Genomic DNA, 24832 nt, shown 5'->3' with positions numbered 1-24832 from the left:
GGCCACCACGCATAGTCGAAGGCGCCCTTAATATCCAAAAAGACCAAAATAGTGTACTATCGATGAACTGAGACATAGTATTGAAGTTGCATGGATTGCAGTCCCCGTACTTGCCATAAATCTCTGTTTTTATCCATGCTCAGGCGGATAAATGCTATTGTTGCTGCCAGAGGTAGCTGCTATGCATACTGATTTCTTAGATTCTATACATCCTAATTTCCCATAAATTTAATCACTTGTTCTTTCGACTGTAATATATTTGTCCAATAAATATCATCCTGTTATTTGCATTTCTTCCTAGAGTCGTAATTTTAATTTTCAATAGTGTAGTATTTCTGCAAAATTTACAGTCGATAAATATTAATTGAGTCTACATATTTTATTAAATGGATTATCTGAAAACTCTAATCAGATTTTGATAAAATAATAAAAAATTAAAAATGTTAAAATAAGAAAAATAAATATCTGATAAAATAATAAATATCTTTTTAACATTCTTAAAATTTTTTCATTACTAGAATAAATTTAAACTTAAACCAGGTAAATATCACAAATTTTATTTAATTTTTATGTGTCAAAGAAACATTTCCTACATCGCTATGCTTTTTAGAAGATACGATCATTTCTTTTCCTGGATTGGCATTGTTTTTATAATTAGAGTAGATTGAAGGCTGCCGCTTGTACTATCGCGTTGTTGTTGTTTCATTTATATCCAAGCTGTTGTTTTATTTTCGTCAGGTTGTTGTTTCATTTATGTTAGTTGAATGTTATTGAAACCCTAATGTGATGAAATCGATTGCGTGATGCCTTAAATTTTGAATGACGGGGAAAGGATTTGTAAGGGCTTGTAGTGTGTATTGGTTAGAAAGTACATTGCTTGTTTTGTAATTTAGACGGTAGAATGGCTGAATATTATAAGATTCATTTGAATTTCTGTACGATTTGAAACGAAAGGGGAAAAGTGCATTCATTGACTGGTGTGTGAATGAAGGTTTACTTAGTAGCCATTATAAGAGTCCTGTTTGTAAGAGGAAAAAGCGCATGTGACCGTCGGAAAATATCGGCCTTACGGATGATATTTTTGACTCTTATTTTTGTCAATTAAGCGGCGACGCCGATGTATGGATTCTATTTCAGATCATTTTAGGAAGTTTTTGGATGCTGTCAAGAAATTTTGTGTTCCACAGTTTGAAGGACTCGGAAATTTCTAAATAACGTAAGGTAAATAAGGTTTCTAAATAAAGTAATATATTTGCTTTGAAAAGTGCTTAGATGCAGAGAATGAATTTCCTTTTTTATGCTATTTTATTGTTTGATTTAAAATATAGTTTATTTAGATTATGTACTTTTTGTTTGGCTCTACTGTAGAATTGGGTGCTCCTTTGACGTTTTAAGTGAAAATAGATCGATGTGTACATGGACAAAGTCAAGGGAGTGCGCAATGTCAAGCTTGTGCAATTCTCTGATGTTTTTATGTGAAAATAGGTCGATGTGTACATGGATAAAGTCAAGAGAATGCGCAATGTCAAGTTTTTGCAGTTCTCGGATTTTGTTTTTTAAATGAAAATAGGTCGATGTGTACATGGATACCGAGTTTGTGCAGTTCTTTGACTTGCTATTTTGTCTTCGTGTAGAGGCGAATTTTGGCGCAAAAAATCACCGCTACACGAAGCCAAAATAACAAGTCAAAGAACTGCACAAACTCGGTATCCGTGTGCCATCAAAAATCGCCAGTTTTTCGTCAAGGGCCACCCGTAAATGTATTTTTACCGTTTTTATAATTTTCATCAGTTGTCTTGTTATTTTACAGATATGTTATAACATTGTCAAATAACTATTTATATGTAGGAAGGAATATCTTTTTATACTTACAACTGTATTTTTTCATGTTACAATAAAGAATAATGTCAATTACTAACAGATGCTCAACGATATCATCCTCTAAAAATAACAGGTGTTTTAATAGACGGGAAAAAAAAGGCTCCCTTTTACTTACTTATGAAAAATCACACGTCGTCAGTGCTTATATTTCATCCCTACAGATCTAACTAGCCTGCAAGAGACAAATCATTTCAAATACTGGAGAGAAGAAAAATTTTGAATTTAGTTTGGTACGTTATGTTCTTTTTATCGAATTTGTGTTAACATTATTTATTTATTTATTTATTTATTTTCAAGTCTCTGCTTTTGGTTGACATATTCCTCCTCGGGCAAAGAGTTAAATCATATTTTCATATGCAGTTTCAGAAGCACATTTGAATTTCTCGCATTTTAAATAGTTATTGAATAGTTATTGTCAATGTTATTGAAAAAATATATTTAGAAGAAAAACAAGTATATTAATTTTATAGTCTTCAGAATTCTTAAAATAAATAAATTAATGACTTAGAAAATTTTTACGATTTATTGATCAAGGTTTCTACATTATATTCCGCTATAATAATTCATCATTTATATTTACGTTTGGCCAAAATAAAATTTTGTTTCTATTTTCAGCTCTGTTAAAAATTATTTGCCTCGGTGTATTAGAAAGAGCATTTTGACCTGCATTTCAGTGATGATAAAACTCAAACTAGATGATTTAAAATTACAGACTGAATTATATACAGGCAACAAAAATTAAATGTGTCGTATTTAAACATATATAAATTTTTGCTTTTTTAATTTTTAATATCATTTTGGACAAACAATTTTCATTGGTAAAGCAACATGGGATGATATTTGTGTTTTTATTATTACTAAACATAAGATTCCAAGATCTTTATCTGACATAACTAATTTGGCAATTTGCTGCACGTTTATTACAATAAATAACAATCATAATAAATAGATAAATAAGTAAATTAAAAAGCGTGTTTTAATTTGTATTGCTATTAATAAATAAGAATACTGATGTAGTAACTGATGTTAAACTTTCGCACTTTTCTAGCAATTTATTTCGTTTTAAATAGCGTTAAATGTTATTGAAATAAATATATTTAGAAGAAAAATAAGTTTATTAACTTTATAGTTTTCAGAATTGGTAGAATAAATAAATTAATGATTTTTACTACTTATTTATCAATTTTTTTACACTATGTTCCACTATAATAATCCAATAACTTTGATGGATTAATTAAAAGTGTTTTTAATCATCGGAAATGAAACATAAGTAACTAACTATTTGGGCTTGTGATTTCAAAAATGGTACACATTGTTTTCATCATAGATAACTTTTCTGCTGGAGATAATGTAAATGTATACTGAAAACAATGTACAGTATAAAAAGTATATACTTGCGAATATTCCGTATACAGTATATGTTATTTTTACCCTACACAGTTTTGTGTAACTTTTATTTTGGCAATTAAAAGTGTTCTGTTCGAATATTTGATCAATTATCTATTACATGAAGCATTACTGTATAACATTTATCATCTTTATACTGAAATTCTTGCCAGCCTTGGACTTCGTATCAACAGTGCTTATCATGATCCTATTTCTGACCCCTGATGAGTTGTAATCGTTAGCCTGATATCTTATTTCATAGAACTTGAGTAAAATTAACAATCGTTTTTGAAGTTTGTTATAAATCTATGATATTACGACCCTGGTGCAAATGAGTTACGCACATAGCTAAGTGTGCTTACATTGTTATTGCTCTTAAACCATGAAATTAGCCAATGCGGGCTAATGTGTAATCATTCCTTCACAGTCAAACATACTGAAAAAAACGAGGTTAATGTTTATGCATGAATTCACGTACATATTCGACGACGCTTGAAAAATCAACTAAAAAATGCAATTATGAAAAGTAAGTTGTAATTCTGCTGTTTAAACTATATTTAAACATGTTCACCTAAGGGGAACTCATGTGGAGTTTTGTATTCCCTGTTGATAAGTAATTGTCTTGACATCAATCAACTTGCACACAAATACAGACTTAAAATTCAACATTACTTATCCACGCACGGTAGATTAGAACCAAAAGCTCGATTGTTGATCGAATGTAATATTTAATACCTAGGAATATTACAGTTACCAAATACTAGTTTTCCCAATCACTATGGCGCCCGTTCATTCAAGTATGAATTGCAATTTACTTAACTAACTTTTAAACTACCTTTTAGCATTCTCTTAAAATTCACCTAAACTTCTAGGATGTGCAAATATATGTGACGCGAAGAAATAGGATGACAAGACGGTATTTAAAATAATTATTATATCGTAATAAGAACAATGGTGAAAGAAAATGGCAATCTTAAAATTCTTCAGTATGCGTTGCATAAATTTACAAACAAATGGAATTTTAATGCAAAATTCTCTAAAAACTTTACTCTTTAATTTAATTAGAAGCAGAAAAACAAGAAAAGAAGCTGGAATGTCTTCTTACAAAAATATGATGTAACTTAGAAAAATCAATTTCCTATACACAACAGAAGCTAAAATTTTAAATTTCATGATTTCTAATGATTCTCTGATGATTCTAATGATTTATTATTTTAATGAGTTCCTTGAAAGATCCTGTTCACTAATTCGAAAAATTCTGCTCTGAAATTTCTATTAAAATGTTAGGTTTTGCATTTGAACTAAATTTAAGCCATAATATCCTTTATAAAATAAAACGAGAAAGATATAAGTGCAAAACATAGTAATCAATTTTGATGATGTTGTATTGACAACTACTTTATATAAAGTTATATAAAGTATATTTTATATAAAGAAACAAATTGGAATATTATACATATAACTTTTTATATTATTGCAATTTAATCTTCTCTGGGGTAATATATAGAACTTTTTAAATAGCAAATATTTGAAACTATGACAGAGTTTTATGTTTAAAACATTTCGCTTTTTACGAAATTGTAGCAAAAACTATTTGTTCTTTTCAGAAGATGAAGTTCTATTTCAAGCTACACAGTACGTGCAAAAAACAACATATATTTCAAATACCAAATGTAAAACTAGGCTACCAGATATTGTGTAAAACAAAAAACTTTCTGAATTTGTGTATCTGATAAGAGAAATAATACAAATTTTCTCTCTATTTACAAAATATTTAGCTCGAAATAGTCACTACGTCTTTTTTAAACAGAAAAAAAAAAAAAAAGAAATAAATTGATGAATCGTAAAATCGTGAAATCGATGAATCGTAAATTATGAAATCGATTAACCGTTTCCAAACATATGGCTACAGTAAAGTATCTTTCAAATTGCAGTGGTATATTTTTTATTAGTTCAACAGAGTTAGCTAAAGTGCAATCAAGTAATATTTTAAGACTTCTTAATAACATTGCTTCTCTGCCAGTTTTGCCCCACGCGCACCTTTCAATTGCTGCAAGATCATGCTCCCTTCTTTCCAAAACTGGAAGCATACATATAAATTTATTTAGATTTAGATTATTTTTAATGTGTTTAAGAAATTAAGCAACAAAGAGTGTAGAAAATGTCGATAGATACCAAAACTTGAATAAAAGTTTTATATGTAGTATAGATGTAAGATATAACAAAATATGATAGCTGCTTTCAAAAATAATTGGCGACCTCAAAATTAACATTCGAAATTTGGAGATCTCCCCTTAAATTCATCTGTTTATGGAAGGCTTTTAAAACGCTTCAAATGTAAAAATTTCAAGCACATCCATTAACATTACAAAAGCGCAAAAAATTTAAAAATTTTATAATGTAATTAAGTTTTTATTTGAAACATCATTTGAAATAATATACTATTATTATCAAAATTTCTAATTTACTAATTTTGTACAAACTGGAAGAACCCACAGCTTTCTCTTAATACAAACATTTTCATCTTATGGGCAAATCCACAATAACGAATTAGTGTATGAATTTTCAACACTGGTAGAGGGATGCTCGCGGCAGTTTCTTTTAAAGGCCTCCGTTCCTTGTTTAAAGGAATATTGTCTTCACGAACTGCACTAAAACATTCCATATATGTACATAGAGAGAGAACTTTTATGAATATATATATATCCATAAATTAAAGCTAAATACTTAAAACCTAAATGAAGACGGATGCCTTCTTCCTAGAAACTATGAAATTTTTCTCAGGAGGATATACTCCTGCTGAGAACTCCTACTAATAACAACAAAAATTTAACAAAAGCCACCGTTTCAGCATTTGAATATCAGCTTCTATGCAGTGGCTTCAATATGAGCCAATTTGCTTGGGATGTTCTTCATGAAGACATCTTTCTCTTTAGCTTGTTAGCAATCGCTTGCTTTGCTAAAATCGATTAAAGAAACAATGAGAGGCTTTCATTTTTACTGAAAATATTAATATTGTAATTTTTGCATGCCTAATTAGTCTTCCCGTAAAATGAAAGAAAAACGAAGTCGTATTTCAAATCAGCAACATTTCATAGTGCAGTGCTTCCCAACTGATGTGCGAAGCTACACCACCGTACGCAAGATTGGCAGGCACAAGTTTAAGATGGCACATCGATATTTTAAAAACCTTTGAAAAAAATATCCTATTAATTGAATCCCTAAAATGAGTATGAATTAGAAGAAACTAGTCATGTTAGTGCTTTGGGGTAAGCCTTAAAACTATTTATGCTTGTAAGGTATGCAGTAACTTGAAGATGTTGAGACGCACTATTCTAGTATAATCAACATAATTGAAACAGGTAGATAAAAAAAAGCATAATTTCCTATTTTTTCTAATAAAGATCTTCCGCATAAATTAGTTTCCTTTAAATTCATTCTTAAACTAATTTTTCTATAGTAACTGTATAAGGTATTTATCCCGCCTTCTTAGCATGCCTTCGTAGTGTAGTGGTCAGCACCCTCGACGTGTATTCGAGAGACCTGTAGTTAGAGTCCCGGCAAAGGCGTTACTCGTTTTTCCTCTCTCCTGATTTAAAAAAGAATAACCTAATGTTTCTCCAACTGTATAGCTCAAAACTATTTTCAAGTAATGAAACAGAATATGAAGATGAAGATCGAGTCTCTCTAATTTTCGTGAAATCTGTATTTTTAATTTTTGGAATTTTTAACAATAAAATCTTTTTCAAGATATCAAGCTGTAATATGGAGAAATTTTCCGGACTGCAATGTTCCCCACTTCGTCGTACAACCGATGGACTTCTAACATGCTTGTCCAATACCGCCATCTTGTACTTTTGTTTCCATTCAGAGGCCAAGCTCCTACTAAATCATGTTTTGTAGTGTAATAACTAAAAGAGATAAATTCTATTGATTACATTTATCAAGATAAAAAAAATCTAAGAGATCTGAAGTAAATAATACTTTGTAGTTCTAAAGTAACACATTCAAAGTTGGCTGAGTAAGATCGCTAAACACTCGCAATGCTACCCAGCTAAAATTTCTGAAGATACAAATGACTAACTGCATTCACGATTTCATGGATTTTCCCTTATGAAATGTAAATACGAACCAATTTCTCTTAAAAAGTCCTCTAGTAAGGCATAACTTTCCTTAGACAAACAGCTCTTTATATTTTGCTTCAATCAATTAGCCACTTAGTAGCCTGAAAGTAAATAAATAATCATATTCTCAATTAAAAAAAAACGAAATAGCGAGGTTTTTCCTTAGAGTTCGCGCAAATGCATTGACAGCAACGGATGTTTACCAACGAACAAAAATTTCTGTAAGGCTGAAAAAATTTCAGTACACCCGACTATAATAATTTTCTATGCGAAACAGCTTCATTCCTCGCAATGTGGTCACTGACTGAGATGATTAGACGAAATTCTGAATTGAAGTCTTAAATTTTTAACTTTGTGCCTTTTTTATACCATTATTCTACCTCTGTATTTCATAACTCATAGTATGATTTATAAGTTAGCGTTCTATTTATTATTAAAAGTTAGTTTCTGTTTTTTTTTTAATCACATTTTGCTTTTTCGGATGCCATGATGGTTAATCGCTGCACATGCATTTTAGCATCTTAATGAGGATGAAACTGTGAATTTAATAGCTAAATTCTTAAATTAATTATTAAGTTCGTGTGAAGGTTATTAGCCACTTTAGTAAACAATGTATTTTCCAAATTTTAAATGTACTTGTATACGGAGAATCTAAATCATGTATCGCAAAATTTTGCAGTTGTTTTTGCTATTTCGTTTTTCATTTAAAACATTTATTTTTCTTTGGTTTGGGGTAAAATGGTTGTTTAAACAGTTTCAATTTAACAATCGGTTCGGATTCTTTAATTCCCTGAAGCAGAGAACTAGCCGAAATTCTATTCATCATTTTACATAAGTTAGAATGAAAATTGTCATCCAATTGGGATAGTGATTAACGACACTGACTGCCGTGCCAAAGGGCCCGGGTTTGAATCCTGAAGAAGGCATGGATATTTGTAAATGTATAGTGTTTGTGCGGCATGGGGCACTCTAAATATACGGCGAGCCGAAAGTCTTCTCGAGAGGTAGTTGGTAGGGAAAGAAGCTTCCTCTCCGGGTTTCTCAAAACTGGGAACGGAACTGAATTAAACTCGAACTGTCGCCTATATGGTGCTCAATATTCTTGCCAACGACAGGAGCATTTCACTCCTTGCCACGATGAATCTCGTGGGGCCTGATCTTCATCAGACAAGTGAGATTCGTAACAACAGAATGAGAATTTAACAAGATTTTTGTTTCAAGATGATTATGATGCATGACTTGATAATCTTGTATCAGTCTATTAGTCCAAAGGGGCTTTGTCCCTCAAGGACTATTGTTTTCGTTTTGCGATTTTGCGTTGAATAACTATGAATGTCCGTTTCACTTTTCAAACTGTTGCCACCAAATGTTAGAGTCCTGCATTATATTTGAAGAAATTAAATAATGAAAAATCTGCATGAATATATGCATATTTCTCGCATTGTGATAAAACAACGGTACATAGAGCCATCGAATTTTGAATGACGTAATCCTCCTACGAATAGGGGCATGTGAAAGACCGAATTTGAAATTTGGAATTTGTTTTATTATCGATTTCGTATTTTGTAAAGCTTTAACGAATTTTTGATTAACAAACTCGAGGATTTCAAAGCCAGCAATGGCAAGACTCTACGGGGGGGAACCTTTTTATCTCCAGCGCGCGGAACTGTGTATCGGAAATTCTTAAGATATGCTCATTTTAAAATTATTTTGCGACATTGCTATTGAACTGAATTTTATGGTTTAAGTGCAAAGAGATTTAATAAATAAAGGTAACACACAAAACGTTAAAAAAAAATGGCCCTTTGGAAGTAATTTAAAATCTGAAACATTTCAGATTTTTATATATTTTTTGTATACTAATTTTTATTCGCCTTTAAGTTATGCAATCTTAAATATTATAGAGATATATTTCAGTAAAATCATCAAGAAGTATGCATTCCCTATGAAGGAAAAAGAAAACGGCTAAACGAAATTAAGCTCATGCATTCTTTCACCACAGTAGCGGGATTATTCTAAATTTAATCGTAACATTCCAAAAAAATAAATTTCTTATAGAAAATTACGACTGTCAGTATTCCATCTAGCAACTTTAAATCTACTTAAATTTTATTAATGCCCTCTTTGTTCCAGACGCCGAAAACTGATAGAGATGCATCTGAGACAACTTTTCTTTCTGTCTGTGATCTTTCTCATCGTTGAACCCATTATCTCCTTACCAAATAAAGGTAAGACCATATCTATCATTTGAAAAGCATTTGACCATTAATTATAGATCAGTAATAAACTGTAGTAATCATATCTTTGAATAAAATGGGTGTACTTGTATATAATAATTATGAATTAATAATAATGATTTATAAAAGTTTGCATTCCCAGTGCATTTTGCACACCTCAGACATCTTATAAAAACCCTAAAAATTTTAAAATCCAGAAGGGTATAAGATGACATTTATGACAATTTTCAAATTAATAATAATCCTAAAGAATAGGAGCTCAAAACTAGATTTTACATATGTTTGATATCCATCTTTTCCACGTTACCTCTAATTAGGTTATAAGGTATTTTTCCTGCCTTTTTAGTGCAGTGTAGTGGTTAGCGCGCTGGGCGCGTATTACAGAGGTCCGTGGTTCGATTCCCGGCGAAGGCGTTGCTCATTTTTCATTTGTCTTGCTTCCAAAAAATACCTAATGTCTCTACAGTGGCGCCCGAACTTAAAGGGTGGTGGATGATGATTCTCCACAATCAGGATTTGGTGATTGGGTCCCCTAAACCCCCAGTCGCCCTTTAAAAGGGAGAGTATATAAGGTATTTCTCCCGCCTTCTTAGCACGCCTTCGTAGTGTGGTGGTTTGCACCTGCACGCTGCGCACGTATTCCAGATGTCCGTGGTTTGATTACGGGCGAAGGCGCTGCTTATTTTTCATCTTTCCTACTTCAAAAATACCTAATTTCTCTACAAGGTAAACAAGTACTACTTTTGAAAGTAAATACCATTTAAGCTCCAAACATTGTTCCAGAGCAATACTGCTGGAGGATGGAACAATAACAACGACTTTGTAAGTTTTTGGTCAAAGGTAAAGATAGAGCAGGTAAAAATATTCGGAGAACGGAGCTCTGGATAGTCAATTTCTTAAATACTTTTATCTACAGCGTACTGGCTGACTTTAATAGTGATATCAATCACACGAATGTGATCATCTGGTGTAACTAAAATTCTGTATACTATTATCAATACCAGCATCCCTCATAGATTCAGCTGGAAGCAAAAAATAATAAAGATACCGTCTAGAGCAGGGATTCTCAATCTTTTTCTTGCATCAACCCCTTTTAAAAGAATCGTTTTCTTCATTGACCACGTCACATTTTTCGCTGTAATATATAGCATAGAACAAAATCATGGTACAAATTATTGCACATAAATAACTTGATAAGATTTCAGAAACAAAAAATCGCCGATTCTAATACAGATTCTAATTCCGAAAAAGTTCGATATTAATTAATGGAAGGACTGTACTTGAAATGTTGAGGTAATTCTTTTTAATATGTGCCATAAAACTGCTTAACTTAATTATGAAAGCATTTTGTTCAAAAATATTCAACTTGTTTCTTGTTTACCGTAATAAATTATTGACTTTATTAGTGTTTGCTTACACTAGTTAAGAAGAGGGTTTGGTTTAATTTCTTTTTTTCTTTATTATTAAGTCAAGGCACTTGAAAGCTATCTGCCTAATGTAAGGGATGACTTTCACATTGAAACTGGCTCAAGTTACACATGCGGAAAACCATGGAAATGCTCACGCAGCCAGACCGTTCGCCGGAATTAGAGCCCCGGAACGAACTACCAGTATTCAGCGTTTTTAACCGTTCGGCTGCTGGTGGGCAGTTAAGAAGAAGGAAATTCAATAATGTTGGCCCAGTAACATATTTTATTTTGGGACATTTCTCTCAAATGACGTTTAAATTCCACACTTAGCGTACCCATGTGTTTTGAATAAGCCTTGATTTATTTGTATAATATACACTGACTACCAATAAGTATTTGGACACCTGTGACAGAAAAGAAAAACTAACTTTATTCAAAATCAATAGTTGGTAGAGCCTCCATGAGAGGTAATTACAGCGTGGACCCTCCGGGGCATACTTTCCACAAGTCTTTGTATGACAGCTAGTGGTAATTTCTTCCACTCGGCTTGGAGAAGACAGAAGTTCCTTCACCGATTTTGCACGGGTAGTGCACCCCTGAATTCGGCGATGCAACTCGTCCCAGAGGTTCTCGATAGGGTTCGATGGACTCTGGGCAGGCCAGTCCATTCGATGAACTCTATTGGCACCATACCAAGCCTTGATTAACGTCGAAACATGACAGCTCGCATTGTGGTCCTGAAAGTAACAGGGGTCCAACCCGTAAAACTGCCACAACGTAGGAAGCACATTGTCATCCAAAATAGTGCAGTAGGCATCGGAGTTGACCTTACCATGAATGGAGACCAAGAGTCCCAGCCCATACCAGGAGAAACACCCCCCCAGACCATAATTCCACCTCCACCGAACTTGACTGTTGGCACAATGCATTCTGGCAGGAGACGTTCTTCAGGTAGACGCCAGACCCAGACCCTGCCATCCGAACGGCAAAGGGTGAACCTTGATTCGTCACTCCAAAGAACCCGTTTCCACTGATCTACGGTCCAATTTCGATGTGCTTTGCACATTAACCGAGCAGCGCGGTTGGACTTTGTGATCAAAAGCTTATGGGCAGCAGCACGACCATGAAAACCAAGCAGATGTGCTTCCTTACAGATGGTATTAATTGAAACAATACTCCCGGATGCCTGTTGAAACTCCTCGCGGATGAGGGCCATCGGTTGGGTGCGGTTCTTCTGAATTTATCTGGGCAGCACTCGTCGGTCTCTATCTCCCAGTTTCGCTGGTCTGCCGACTCGGGGTACATTCCGACAATCACCGCTCACCTTCCACTTCTTAATCACATAGGCCACTGCCGATTTTGGGTACTTCAGATCGCTAGATATGTCCCTTAAGGATCGGCCACATTTGTGATACCCGATAATTATATCTTTCTCGAAATCAGAGAGCTCCGAACTGCGAGGCATCTTGCATGCGACTAAAGCCGATGCTGTTCCCTACACGATATATAACGGCGGAGTCCGTGACGTACCTTAGGGCCGCAGATATTGTCACTTGCATAGGTGTCCAAATACTTATTGGTAGTCAGTGTATTTTTATATCTATAAACAATTAATTATTACATTCTTTTGTAACCAATGGAATCTTGGTTATACCGATCAATTGCCGGTGCATGTTGGGGAATTGACTCCCAATCGATACCTTGCTCATCATTGACACCCCTTTAAAGTTTCATCGACCCTCAGGAGGTCACTACAGACCCTGTTGAAACGTGGCCTTCGAAGGCCTTCTTGTTTCTCGAAGGCCACGGTTGAAAGCCCTTGCTTTAGATGGTCTTGCCTCAACAATGGCATTTCCACTTTGATAGAAAATTGGAATATTCGAGGATATTGAACATGTTCTACAGAGTACTTATTCTCCAGTTTCGATGATAAGTTCTTTATGAAACTTTAAAGCTTTCAACAGTCATCAAATCCTAGAAATTTCAGCTAATTATTTTAATTCAAATGCTAAACTTTGAAATATGACGTGATTTTAATTCAAACTTAATCTCATAGCCTTTTTTAGATTTTTGGTCAAAAAATTACTATTAGAAACAATATACGAGTATAACAATATATGTGTATGTTTCTCGCATTGTGATAAAACAACGGTACCTACAGCCATACAATTTTGAATGACGTAATCCGAATGCGAATATGGGCATCTGGAAGCCCAAATTTGAAATTTGGAATTTGTTTTAATGTCGATTTCATATTTTGTAAAACTTTAACGAATTTTTGATTAACAAACTCAAGGATTTCAAAGCGAGAAATGGTAACGTTGTACAGGAAAAAAAAAATTTATCTCCAACGCGTGAGACTGTGTATGGGAAATTCTAAAGATATGCTCAATTTAAAATTATTTTACGATACTGCTTTTGAACTGAATTTTATGGTTTAAGTGTGAAGAACATGATATTTGATAAATAAAAGTAACACACAAAATGTTAAAAAAAACTCCCCTTTGGACGTAATTTAAAATCTGAAACCTTTCAGATTTTCTTTTTTTATTATTATTATATATCGCAAGCGAAGCAAACTCAGATTTTCTGCTATGCTTCGTGTTAACACCTTTGGAGAGTTTATTTTCATATTTAAGAAGTACCTCAAATGAAAGTGCATTTGCAAACAAATAGAATTTGCTCGTAATGAATTTCCGGTTGCATCCGGAATACATTTATCACTGTCGTTCTCCGAACTGCAGGAAAGAAAATTAAATTTTTTTTCTGTGTTATTCAATTTGGAAGTTGGCAGAAAAAAATCAGTAATAAAATACGAAAAAATAAATTATGAGCATTGAACTGCCTTTAAGATGGTAACAAGTAGAAAATATGCGACAGACTTTTCTAGACTGCAAAGAATACGAAATGCTCGAATTCCATCCCCCAAGATAGTTCTGATAAAATTCGCATGAAAATAATATAGATAATCCTCGGATGCTTTATCCTGATAAAATAATCTAAACCTGGGGTTCTCAACTAAGGGAGATTTCCTGCCTTGGAGGGAAGACCATAGTTTCAGGTCGGATGCGGTCAGACTTTTACTTAGCTATTAAACTGCGAGAATTTATTTAAGTTATTTAACAGATAATTCTATTTATTAATTTAATTAATTAATTTTATTTTAAAGCAACCTTTCCTAGAGCTCTTGCTTTCAACTCACTCTTTTTTGCCACGATCTAGCGCGTATGTATTCAAATAAGGTAGAAAGAAAGAAAGTTAGTATTTAAGAGAAGGTTTTGGAAGGTGAATTTAGAACCTTAGTCTAAGAATCAAGAGACATATTTATACTACTTGCATCCGTCCTATCCTTTGTTATGCATCTACTACTTGGAACACTGCTTCTCCAAATCAACTACATCAACTTCAAGTAGTGCAGAATAAATTTCTTCGTATTATCACTGATGCTGACTATCTCATCCGAAACTAACTTCTTCATAGAGATCTTAAGCTTGGACCCATCACAGAATTTATTAAAAGAACAAATGAGAAATTCTTCTCTAAAGTTGTTCAATGCGACTTTTGAACTATTCTCAAGTCTTCAACTTAATAAAGACCGCAACATAAGACAACTTGTAGCACACATTTTCATGAAATGAAGTCACTGCTTCTTCTCTTGCTTCTCAGTTGGTGGCTGTAATTTCTTTCATTTTATCTGATGTAGACTATGCTGTACTCTAAGTTGTTTGGAATTGCTCATGTGACGTTGTACTAACTGTTCTATGATGCTTTTCTGTTGTATGGGCTGTATTTGTGTAGTTGTTTAGTAGTATTGAACTTTTGCTGTTGTTGTATAGTATTTTGAATCATGTTTTGCATTTGTCATTGCACTGAATTGTCATGGATCCTTTCGGATTTTTCTTCAGCTTGTCAAGTTTCGTTCACCTGCCAGATGCCTTTGGTCTTTTCCTTTTGGTACCCCTCTCCCTTTTTCTTTCCCTGTTTTCTCTTCTGAGATGTTATCCATGTCCAGATTTCACTATGCCATGTGCTCTTGGGCTTGATTTAAGGAACCGACAACGTTGCGTCTGCAATAGCTCAGTAATATAGATGTGACTAAGTCTAAGGTGGATTTAGAGCATGTTCTGCCAGCCTGAAGGTCACTTTGCTTTTTTTTTTTTTTTTTATTATTATTATTTATTTACTGGTGATTAGACTTCTATGGCATTGAGCGCTTCTTGGCATTAGGCTTGTTTACACCCACTTTCGAGTCAGAGCCAGCCTATGCGTTAATTAATCATGTGAGCCGTTTGGCTAAACTTATTTCATTCAATATTATGTTAATCGTTACTTTTTTGAGTTAAGCCAAAAGTGCTGGCTTTTGTAAGCATGAGTCGGTGCTAGCGAACTTTAATTTGAGTTAATAAAAGGATCTACACCCTTTCGAATTTGTCGTGCTTAGAGATAACTCTACACAGTCTTCTAACGCCTAGCTAGTATATGCTATCAAAGTATATGAGACGTAATAGAATTCAGTTTTAATTTATAAATACAAAAAATCTGATGTGTGCACCACACGACTTCCTTGTACGGAATATTAAATTATGCCCATTTTTTCTTGCATTTCATAAAACTTATCGGATTGAATTATATATACTTCGTCGATAGCGCATAAACCACAATAGAATAAATGCACTCTTTAAAATAATTACCATAGCCACACTCTGGCCCTAGGTTTACTTAACAGCGTTATGTGATACTTCTTTGGCGAAATGAAGCAACTCCAATGATGGAACACAGCAATAACTTTTATTTAACACTCAAAAAAAATGGCGACATACAAACAGGAAGAGAAAACATATTCTATAAACTTATTTAAAAAAAAATAATTACATGCTTCGTGCGAGAAAATGCATGCAGCTCTCGAGCCTGCATTTCAATATTGCCAGTAATCTGTACATTATTTATTATTCATCTATTTCAAATGCACGAGAGATTAATAACGATATTAAAGCTGTTACAACCTCTCCCCCAACGGAGAGACTTTTTCCGAAGGGAAAAGTTCTGTAAAATTTGACAGTTTAATAAGCTCGGCTTGCTCATTTGCTTAAAGAGAAAAGGTAACTTCTCTCATAAGTTTCCAAATTTCAGATCAAAAATTTAAAGTTTTAAACAAATACTTTTACACCACATTTAAAAAGAAAAAAAATGGAGAACGTTCAAATACATCAGTTGATCATACATTAAATAATAAAATAAATTCTGAACGTAGTTACATACACTAAGAGTTATTACATTACTTAATTCTACTCAAAACATCTACGTTCTTGTGAAAAGATCTTTTGCGATGAATGACCTTAAAATTATAAGGTTGTAATGAGAGTGCCCAGCGCATCAATCTAGAGTTACATTTGGCGTTGGATTGTAGCCAGACCAAAGGATTATGATCAATTTGAATCAAGAATTCTTGCTGACCATCCAGATAAAAATGCAGTTTCTTGATAGCGTAGATGATAGCAGCGCACTCCTTTTCAGTAGTACAATAATTCTTTTTCAAACTTAGCGGGCTGGCTGCATGGGCGTTTTCGTGGTTTTCCCCATGTGTAACGTGTATACGAGCCAGTTTCCCTTAGAAAGTCCTCCACGAAGGCATCCCTCCCCCCCCCTCCCCTTAGGCAGATAGCCCTAGTGTGCTTTGCCATAATTAAATACACCATACCACACCACACCTTTTCAAACTTAGTAAATTTTTTGCTTATATACAAGATAGGATGTTCACGTTGTTCATCATCTAATTGGCGTAGTACTATACCCATGCCATTGTCTGAGGCATCGGTTTGTATAATAAACCTTTTATCAAAATCGGGAGCATACAGAATTGGTTTCTTGCATAGCAACTCTTTTAAATTTTTAAAAGCTTTGTCACATATTTCAGACCATTGTATATTTCCTTTTTTTTTTGTTACCCCCTTCAAAGCGTCCGTGAGGGGTGAAGCAATTTCCGAAAATCTCGGTATGTACTGGCGATAATACCCTACCAGTCCTAAGAAAGCACGTACTTCTGTTTTGGTTTAAGGTGTAGGATACTCCTTTACAGCCAGGATCTTTACTTCATCCGGGGTTCGTTGTCCTTGTCCCACAACATGGCCTAGGTATCTCACTTGATCTTGTGCAAATTTACATTTTGATGGTTTTAGTCGTAAATTTGCTTTCTTTATTCTCTCTAGAACAGAAGTTAAGTTTTTAAGGTGCTCTTCCCAGTTTTCTGAGTAAATGGCAATGTCATCCAGGTATGGTACAGCGAAACCTTCGCATCCAGCCAGGACTTTAGTCATAACTTTGCTAAAAAAATATGGGGCATTTTTTAATCCAAAGGGTAAACGTAGAGGCCTGAAACTTCCAAAACTAGTTACAAATGTTGCATATCTTTGGGCTCTTTCTGTTAACGGAATTTGCCAGTAGCCTCTAGATAAATCTAATAGGGTAATATATTTTGCTTTTGCTACAGTTTCGATACGTTCTTCAATATTAGGCAAAGGATAGTATTCAGTTTTAGTAACAGCATTGAGTTTATGATAATCAATACAAGGCCGAGGATCCTTTGATGAAGATTCTATCAAAATCATGGGAGATGTATAGTCCGATTCTCCCGGCTCTATAATTTTAAGATAGAACATTTTCTGTATTTTCCTTTTGAGAATTTCAGTCTGTCGGGGTGACAGTCTGTATGGCTTTATTTGTATTGGTTCGTTATTTAATAGCTCAATATCGTGACAAACTAAGTTTGTTAGTCCAGGATTATTTGAAAAACAACCAGAATATTTCCATAAAATCTTTCGTAAATCTTCTATTTGCTCGGATTTCAACCTTTTCTCGAGTTCATTCTCCTCTATGATGTCCGAAAAATTTAATATACTTGGATTGGAAGGTAAACGAGGAATGTCCATTTCTAAGTCTCCTTCCACTTCAGTTATCATATTAATCATTTCTGGTCTTTTGTAATATGGTTTAAGCATGTTAATGTGATATACTTGATTTGGCTCATTTTGTTCCTCGAAACTTACAATTTAATTGGTTTCTGAAATTTTTGCTCTATTTTTCCAGGTCCTTTCCACTGTACTTCTAGTTTATTTTGACGATTCGTTGATAAAACAAGAACTAAATCTCCTCTAGAAAATTCTCTTTTCACTGCGTTTCGATCGTACCATGTTTTCCTCCGTTGTTGAGTTTCTTTCATGTTTTCCACGGCAAGTTCTTGGCATTTCTTCATTCGATTAATAAGTTCGAAAACGTAACTGACAACATTATTACTTTCTTCAATCGGTTCTAGCCACTACTCATAAAGTAAAGTGACTGGCATTCGTAGGTTTTTGCCATGAACTAATTCTGCTGGTGTAAAACCAGTGCTTTCGTGTGTGACTGTTCTGAGAGCAAAAAGAACTGATGGTAGATAATTCTCCCAATCTGAAGTCGCTCCTATACATACGACTCTTAACACCCTTTTTAGCGTTCTATGGAATCGCTCAACGGGATTACTGTGCGGATGATACACAGAGCTTCTTACATGTTTAATGCCGAAACGCTCCAAAAATTCCTCTGTCAAAGCACTGACGAAAGAGGTCCCCTGATCTGTTTGGATCACTTTTCGGAAACCCATACGACTGAAAATCTGTAAGAAAGCATCAATCACAGATGGCGAAGAAATGTCTGTCACCGCAACAGCATCTGGATATTTGGACGACATACACAGAGCTGTAATAATATATTTTTTCCAGTCTTTGAAATAGTTAGCGAACCAACGGCATCGACATTTATTTTAGTGAATATTTCGGAAATTACTGGTACTAATGTCATTGGAGCCTTCTTTTTGTCATTTCCTTTTCCAGCGCGCTGACAAGCATCACAGGTTCTTACAAAATCTTCAGTTTCTTTGTAACACCTCGTCCAGTAAAAATATCTAGCAAGTCTGTCTTTGGTCTTTTTGACACCCAAATGACCAGAAGTTCCTTCGTGGCTCATCTTTATAATTGACAGCTTGAGTTTTTCAGGTATAACGACAAGCTGTCTTTCAAAGCCCATTTTATCCGTCGTTTTTTTAACTAAAAGTTCTTTTCCTGTCAGACTATAGTTCTCATTTTTGCATGTACCTTCTTTAACTTCTTGGATGATTTTAGACAGTTCCTTATCAGCAAGCTGAAGTTGTGCAATTTCTTCTGAGTCAATGTTTACCAGTTTCATGAGAGTTTCATCTTCCGAATTTAGCTCCGATAAATTATATTCTTCTTCAAAAACATCTCTGGATGCTTTATTTTTTTTTCTTCATCGGTTCCAAGATCTTCTCTTCGGCTATTTCTCTTTTCTTTTGAGCTCTAGTAGAGACAGCATTAACCTGGTGAGGACAACTATCAGGTTCCTTTCCTTGTTTATTCAACAGTGCAAAAGTTCGATTGCCTAATAAATACCTTCCTTTGTCGAGTTCATTTCTAATAATGGCAGCCTTAGTTATTACTCGCCCAAGATCGCAGTTTAGTTCGATCTTGGGCCAGAATATTTCCATAAAATCTTTCGTAAATCTTCTATTTGCTCGGATTTCAACCTTTTCTCGAGTTCATTCTCCTCTATGATGTCCGAAAAATTTAATATACTTGGATTGGAAGGTAAACGAGGAATGTCCATTTCTAAGTCTCCTTCCACTTCAGTTATCATATTAATCATTTCTGGTCTTTTGTAATATGGTTTAAGCATGTTAATGTGATATACAGGGTGATTATAATTAAAGTTTAAGTTTCAAAACGCTATAAAAAAAGAACCACTCATGAAAATGACGTCAAATTTGAAAGGAATGTTATTGAAGAAGGCGGAAAGCGTATGGCAGAAGAAAAAAATAGTTTCAAAAGTTAGCAACAGATGGCGCTGCAAGCGAAAGAAGACGTAAATTAAAATGTCAGTTAAATTTCAGTGTTATAAAGCCGCCAGGTACCAAGCTGTTCCTCTTCACCTCATTCTCTTAACTCCTACCACGTCAGACTTCCTGCCGTCATGTACCTACTGGGCTCTCCTTATGAGCTGGAAACAGCGCGCTTCGCGCGCTACTCCAGCCATACTTGTTCGGATCGGCTGTTCCTCATTTCGCGTCTTAGACGTTCGCCATGGGTGTTTCACTGCAGGACCGCGCTCTGCTGGTAAAGCTGTATTACAAGAATGATGATTGTGCAAGAGTAGCTCTGCAAAAATTCACGACACTGAAGGGTATAAAAGAAGGCGTTGGTCCAATGAGTGTCGTAGGTCTAAAGAAAATGATGCAAAAATTCGAAACGACAGGTTCGTTTGATGTGCAATCTGGTAGAGGGAGAAAACGAGTGCATTCGACGGTAGTTGAAGAAGTGGCCACAGCATTACAGGAGGGGTCGGCCGGTGGTGTGCAACCGTGCAGTGCACGAGGAATTGCCCGAACATTGGACAGGACTACGAGCACGGTGCTGAAAATTGTACGAAACATCCTGCAATGCTATCCGTACAAAATTGGCCATGTGCAGGAGTTGCTTCCGTCTGACCTGACAGCTAGGGAGACGTTTGCGTTAGAATTCCTGGCTCGCATGGAAGTGGATAATGAATGGCCGTGGAAAATTGTGTGGACAGATGAAGCCCATTTCCATCTGACAGGATACGTGAATACCCAGAATTGTCAAATATGGGCAACAGAAAATCCATTGGCAACGCACCCCGTACCACTTCATCCTGAAAAGGTCACGGTATGGTGTGGCTTTACGGCATCATTCACCCTACAACCATATTTTTTCGAGCAGACGGGTGCTTCCGGTCCTGTTACCGCAACTGTCACTGGTCAGAGGTATGCGTCTCTTTTGCGCAACCACGTGGATGTGTGGATGAAATCATTTTTATGCAAGATGGCGCTCCTCCGCACATTGCATTCCGTGAAGCAGCTGCTGAGGCTCCATTTCGGAAATGCTCGAATTATCAGCCGTCATTTCCCTACAACCTGGCCGTCCCGATCGCCTGATCTTACTCCGTGTGATTTCTGGCTGTGGGGATATCTGAAGGATGTTGTGTTCCGTGCTCCAATTGAAAATTTAGCGGAATTAAAGGCACGCATTTCGCAACACATTCTGAACATCACCCCGGAGACATTGCGATTAGTTGTGGAACATGCTGTTTGTCGCTTTCAACTTGTTGCACACTACGGTGGACACCATATTGAACATGTTTTGCGCCAGTCTCGCGACAGTTACGAACTTCTTTGATGAATTGTTCTTATGCGGTATGTCGCCGCAAAACTCTTGAAACCGATTTGTCCCTTTCGATGTGATATGTACAGTCATGCATATAAAATTATTCAACAAGTCTAACTTTTCAATGCGTTTTAATGTGTAACATCCACCTTAGCCGTTGTTTTACGAATCATTTCTCGTTTCTCGTCGTGATTCTGCTGCTTACAGCGCCATCTGTTGCTGACTTTTGAAACTAAATTTTTTCTTCTGCCATACGCTTTCCGCCTTCTTCAATAACATTCGTTTCAAATTTCACATCATTTTCATCAGTGGTTCTTTTTTTATAGCGTTTTGAAACTTAAACTTTAATTATAATCACCCTGTACTTGATTTGGCTCATTTTGTTCCTCGAAACTTACAATATAATTGGTTTCTGAAATTTTCTGCTCTATTTTTCCAGGTCCTTTCCACTGTACTTCTAGTTTATTTTGACGATTCGTTCATAAAACAAGAACTAAATCTCCTCTAGCAAATTCTCTTTCGATCTCAGCCTCAGGAGTTCGATCTCAGCCAATGGTAAACAGGTTGGATTCAAATCTAATGGCTGTTGCACCCACACATTTTCACCTGTCAGCATTTCCAGCGTGGGTACTTTTCCGTTTCGCCGGCGCAAGTCTCGCCAAGCAGACTTTGTTGGCGACAGCATACAGTATACATATAAAAAATGTTAATAAATGTTAGTTCTAAGAATTTTTTATTTTGAAGGCATAAACATTTCAATATGGTTTAAAATTTTGTAAAAAAGCTAGTAAATAAAGACAATACATTTGTGAAAAGACATTAATTTAAAATTTACTATGCTTTCATGCTTCAACATCCTGATTCGCCGGTTCGTATCACGTGACCCCAAGTAATCTCATCTGACGTAAACTACGCTACAAAAACTAATTCTCTCAGTAATTGTCTACATTAATTTCACGTTAAATCTTAATTTGGAATACAAGTTTAAATGCAAGAATAATGTTAATTCGTACGTTAATTGCATCCTAATTGACTTAATTACCGCGAATGTTCTTGGGGCATAAAATTTAACTATCTAGCAAAAATGCTATGTAATTGTATACCAATATTGAAAGAAACAATCAGTCTGATAAGAAATGGCTGCGACTTGTTTTGAAAATGAGCCGTAAAAGGTTACCAGTGAAGATATTCCGTTTGGCATCAGTTGTACCATTACTGGCGACTTTATCGTTTGCGCCGGCAAAACGGAAAAGTACCCCGGCGTGGTGTATTTGCGACAAACTATATCAATACTAGCACCTGAATCCCTTAATATAGGAATTTTATGACCATTTACGTAACCCATACTAGTATAAGGTAATAGAAATTTATCCTCTGGTTTTGCACTAATTCTGTTAAGATTAGCAGGAGATTCAGTACTATTCTTAAGTTTTGGACATTGGGGTCTTAAATCTTGATAGGACCCACACTGATAGCATTGTGGCATTTTTCGTTTTTCATATTTATCATCAAGACGTGGACTTCTAGGTCTATGAAACCAGCTTTGCGAATTAAATCCTGATGACAATTTTTTTTCAATTTTATTTTTATTATCTGAACTCAATTTACCTTGAGTTAGTGCATTGTATCTTTCTTTCTGCCGATCCACTACAGGCCTTTTTTGAAAGTTTCCGCAAACATTTTCGTAGGCATCAAGTTTTTCAGCTAATTTTTTAGATGAAATCATCTCTACCCATTCATCAAGAAAATGATCTCGAATTTCAGGAGGAACTCGACGTTTAAGTTGGTCAAGCACCATCAAATCTAGCAACTGATCAAAAGTCTTAACTCCTAGACCAGTCACCCATTCTTTGCAATAATTTTCTATTTCATAATTGAAATCCACCCATGTGGATTCGGTACTTTTTTGATGTTTCATAAATTTCTGCCTAAACTTTTCCGGGCTTAGTTTAAACCGTCTTAACAATAAATTTTTCACGTGTTCATAGTCTTTAGCTTTATCGGAGGGTTCTCTAGCTATTAACTGGGTTACTTCGTAAGGAAGTAGTCCTAGTAAATGAGATACAAATTCTTCTTTATCAATTTTAGCCCATTCTGCTTGCCTTTCAAACAATAGCAAATATAGACTGATATCTCCTTTCTTGTCATCGAATTTCTGCATAAGGTGACGCAGCTCCGTTTTCGGCCGGATCTGTCCGGTATTTTGAGACTTTGTCTCTGCTTCAAGTCTTAATCTCTCTAATTCAAACTGTTCGTTCCTTCTCCGCTCTTCTGCTTCTTCCTGTCTCCTACGTTCTTCTCTTTCCTCCCTCGCTTTCCGTTCTTCTCTTTCCTCCCTCTCTTTCCTTTCTTCTCTTTCCCTTTCCTCCCTCTCTTTCCGTTCTTCTATTATTGTGTCTAAGACTCCTTTGACGAAGACTTCATCATAATCTCTACTTTCAACAATTTTCTGTTTTAAATCAACTATTTTCAAATCTGCAGTCACATGAACTCCCAGTTCAGCTGCGAGATTTTGCAAATCTTCTTTACGAGCTCTTCCTAAGTAAGACATTGTTTCTATGTTTAAAATTAACGAACACTGTGTTCCTTATATTTCCTCAAAATAGCTCCAAAATGAAATATTTAAATTATATGAAGTTCATTCTCTCTACCACATTAATTGTGATTAAAATAAGAATAATAACATAGAGCAATATATATATCTACCGTATGGATAACTAAAATGAATATTAAATATAATACCAAATACGGTAATAAAATAAGACAATTTATTATTAACAGGAAGTAATAATCTGGTGTCACTAATATTGCGTTCAGTGATGAACTAATAAAATAAAGCAATTCTATATGAACAGGAAGTAATAATCTGGTATCTCTAATATTATGTTCAGTGATGAACTAATAAAATAAAGCAATTCTTTATGAACAGGAAGTAATAATCTGGTATCACTAATATTATGTTCAGTGATGAACTAATAAAATAAAAATACGCACGATTATTCGATCTCGCCGGTGCCTCCAAAATAATTAAGACTGTGATACTTCTTTGGCGAAATGAAGCAACTCCAATGATGGAACACAGCAATAACTTTTATTTAACACTCAAAAAAATGGCGACATACAAACAAGAAGAGAAAACATATTCTATAAACTTATTTTAAAAAAAAATAATTACATGCTTCGTGCGAGAAAATGTATGCAGCTCTCGAGCCTGCATTTCAATATTGCCAGTAATCTGTACATTATTTATTATTCATCTATTTCAAATGCACGAGAGATTAATAACGATATTAAAGCTGTTACAGTTACATTTCATTCATTTTTTAACTCAGAATGCACAAAATTTATATCATAAGAATTATCTAATCGTTGCCAAATATTCTAATCAAATATTATAATAAATCTAAAACGATGTATAAAAGAAATTAAGCAAAGAGCAACAACAAAAGGAAACAGTTTTCACAGACGATTCAGTATTTCTCATTCAGATAATTCAGTTCTCACTTCTCGATAAGACAAAAATACATTAAAACTCAAGATGTCTGTATTGAAAATTATGAAGTAAA

At 34.7% G+C, this 24832-nt stretch overlaps 1 protein-coding gene across 1 annotated transcript in view; it reads left to right on the top strand.

The window, feature by feature from the left end:
* Positions 1-1965: 1965 nt before the first annotated feature.
* The window catches only part of LOC118185720 (uncharacterized), a 29682-nt gene continuing 6815 nt past the window's right edge, over positions 1966-24832 (top strand). The window contains exons 1-2 of the mRNA XM_085816377.1: positions 1966-2111; positions 9525-9619. Coding sequence (XP_085672503.1) covers positions 9544-9619 — 76 coding nt within the window. The 5' untranslated portion in view covers positions 1966-2111; positions 9525-9543. The remainder of the gene's footprint in view (positions 2112-9524; positions 9620-24832) is intronic.

The sequence above is a fragment of the Stegodyphus dumicola genome, chromosome 5 (assembly GCF_044657685.1).
Source record: "Stegodyphus dumicola isolate Sdum_Otavi_A_Nest chromosome 5, ASM4465768v1".
Taxonomy (NCBI): Eukaryota; Metazoa; Arthropoda; class Arachnida; order Araneae; family Eresidae; genus Stegodyphus; species Stegodyphus dumicola.
Note: the sequence above shows the minus strand (reverse complement) of the source record. Positions and strands in the feature narration are given on the sequence as shown.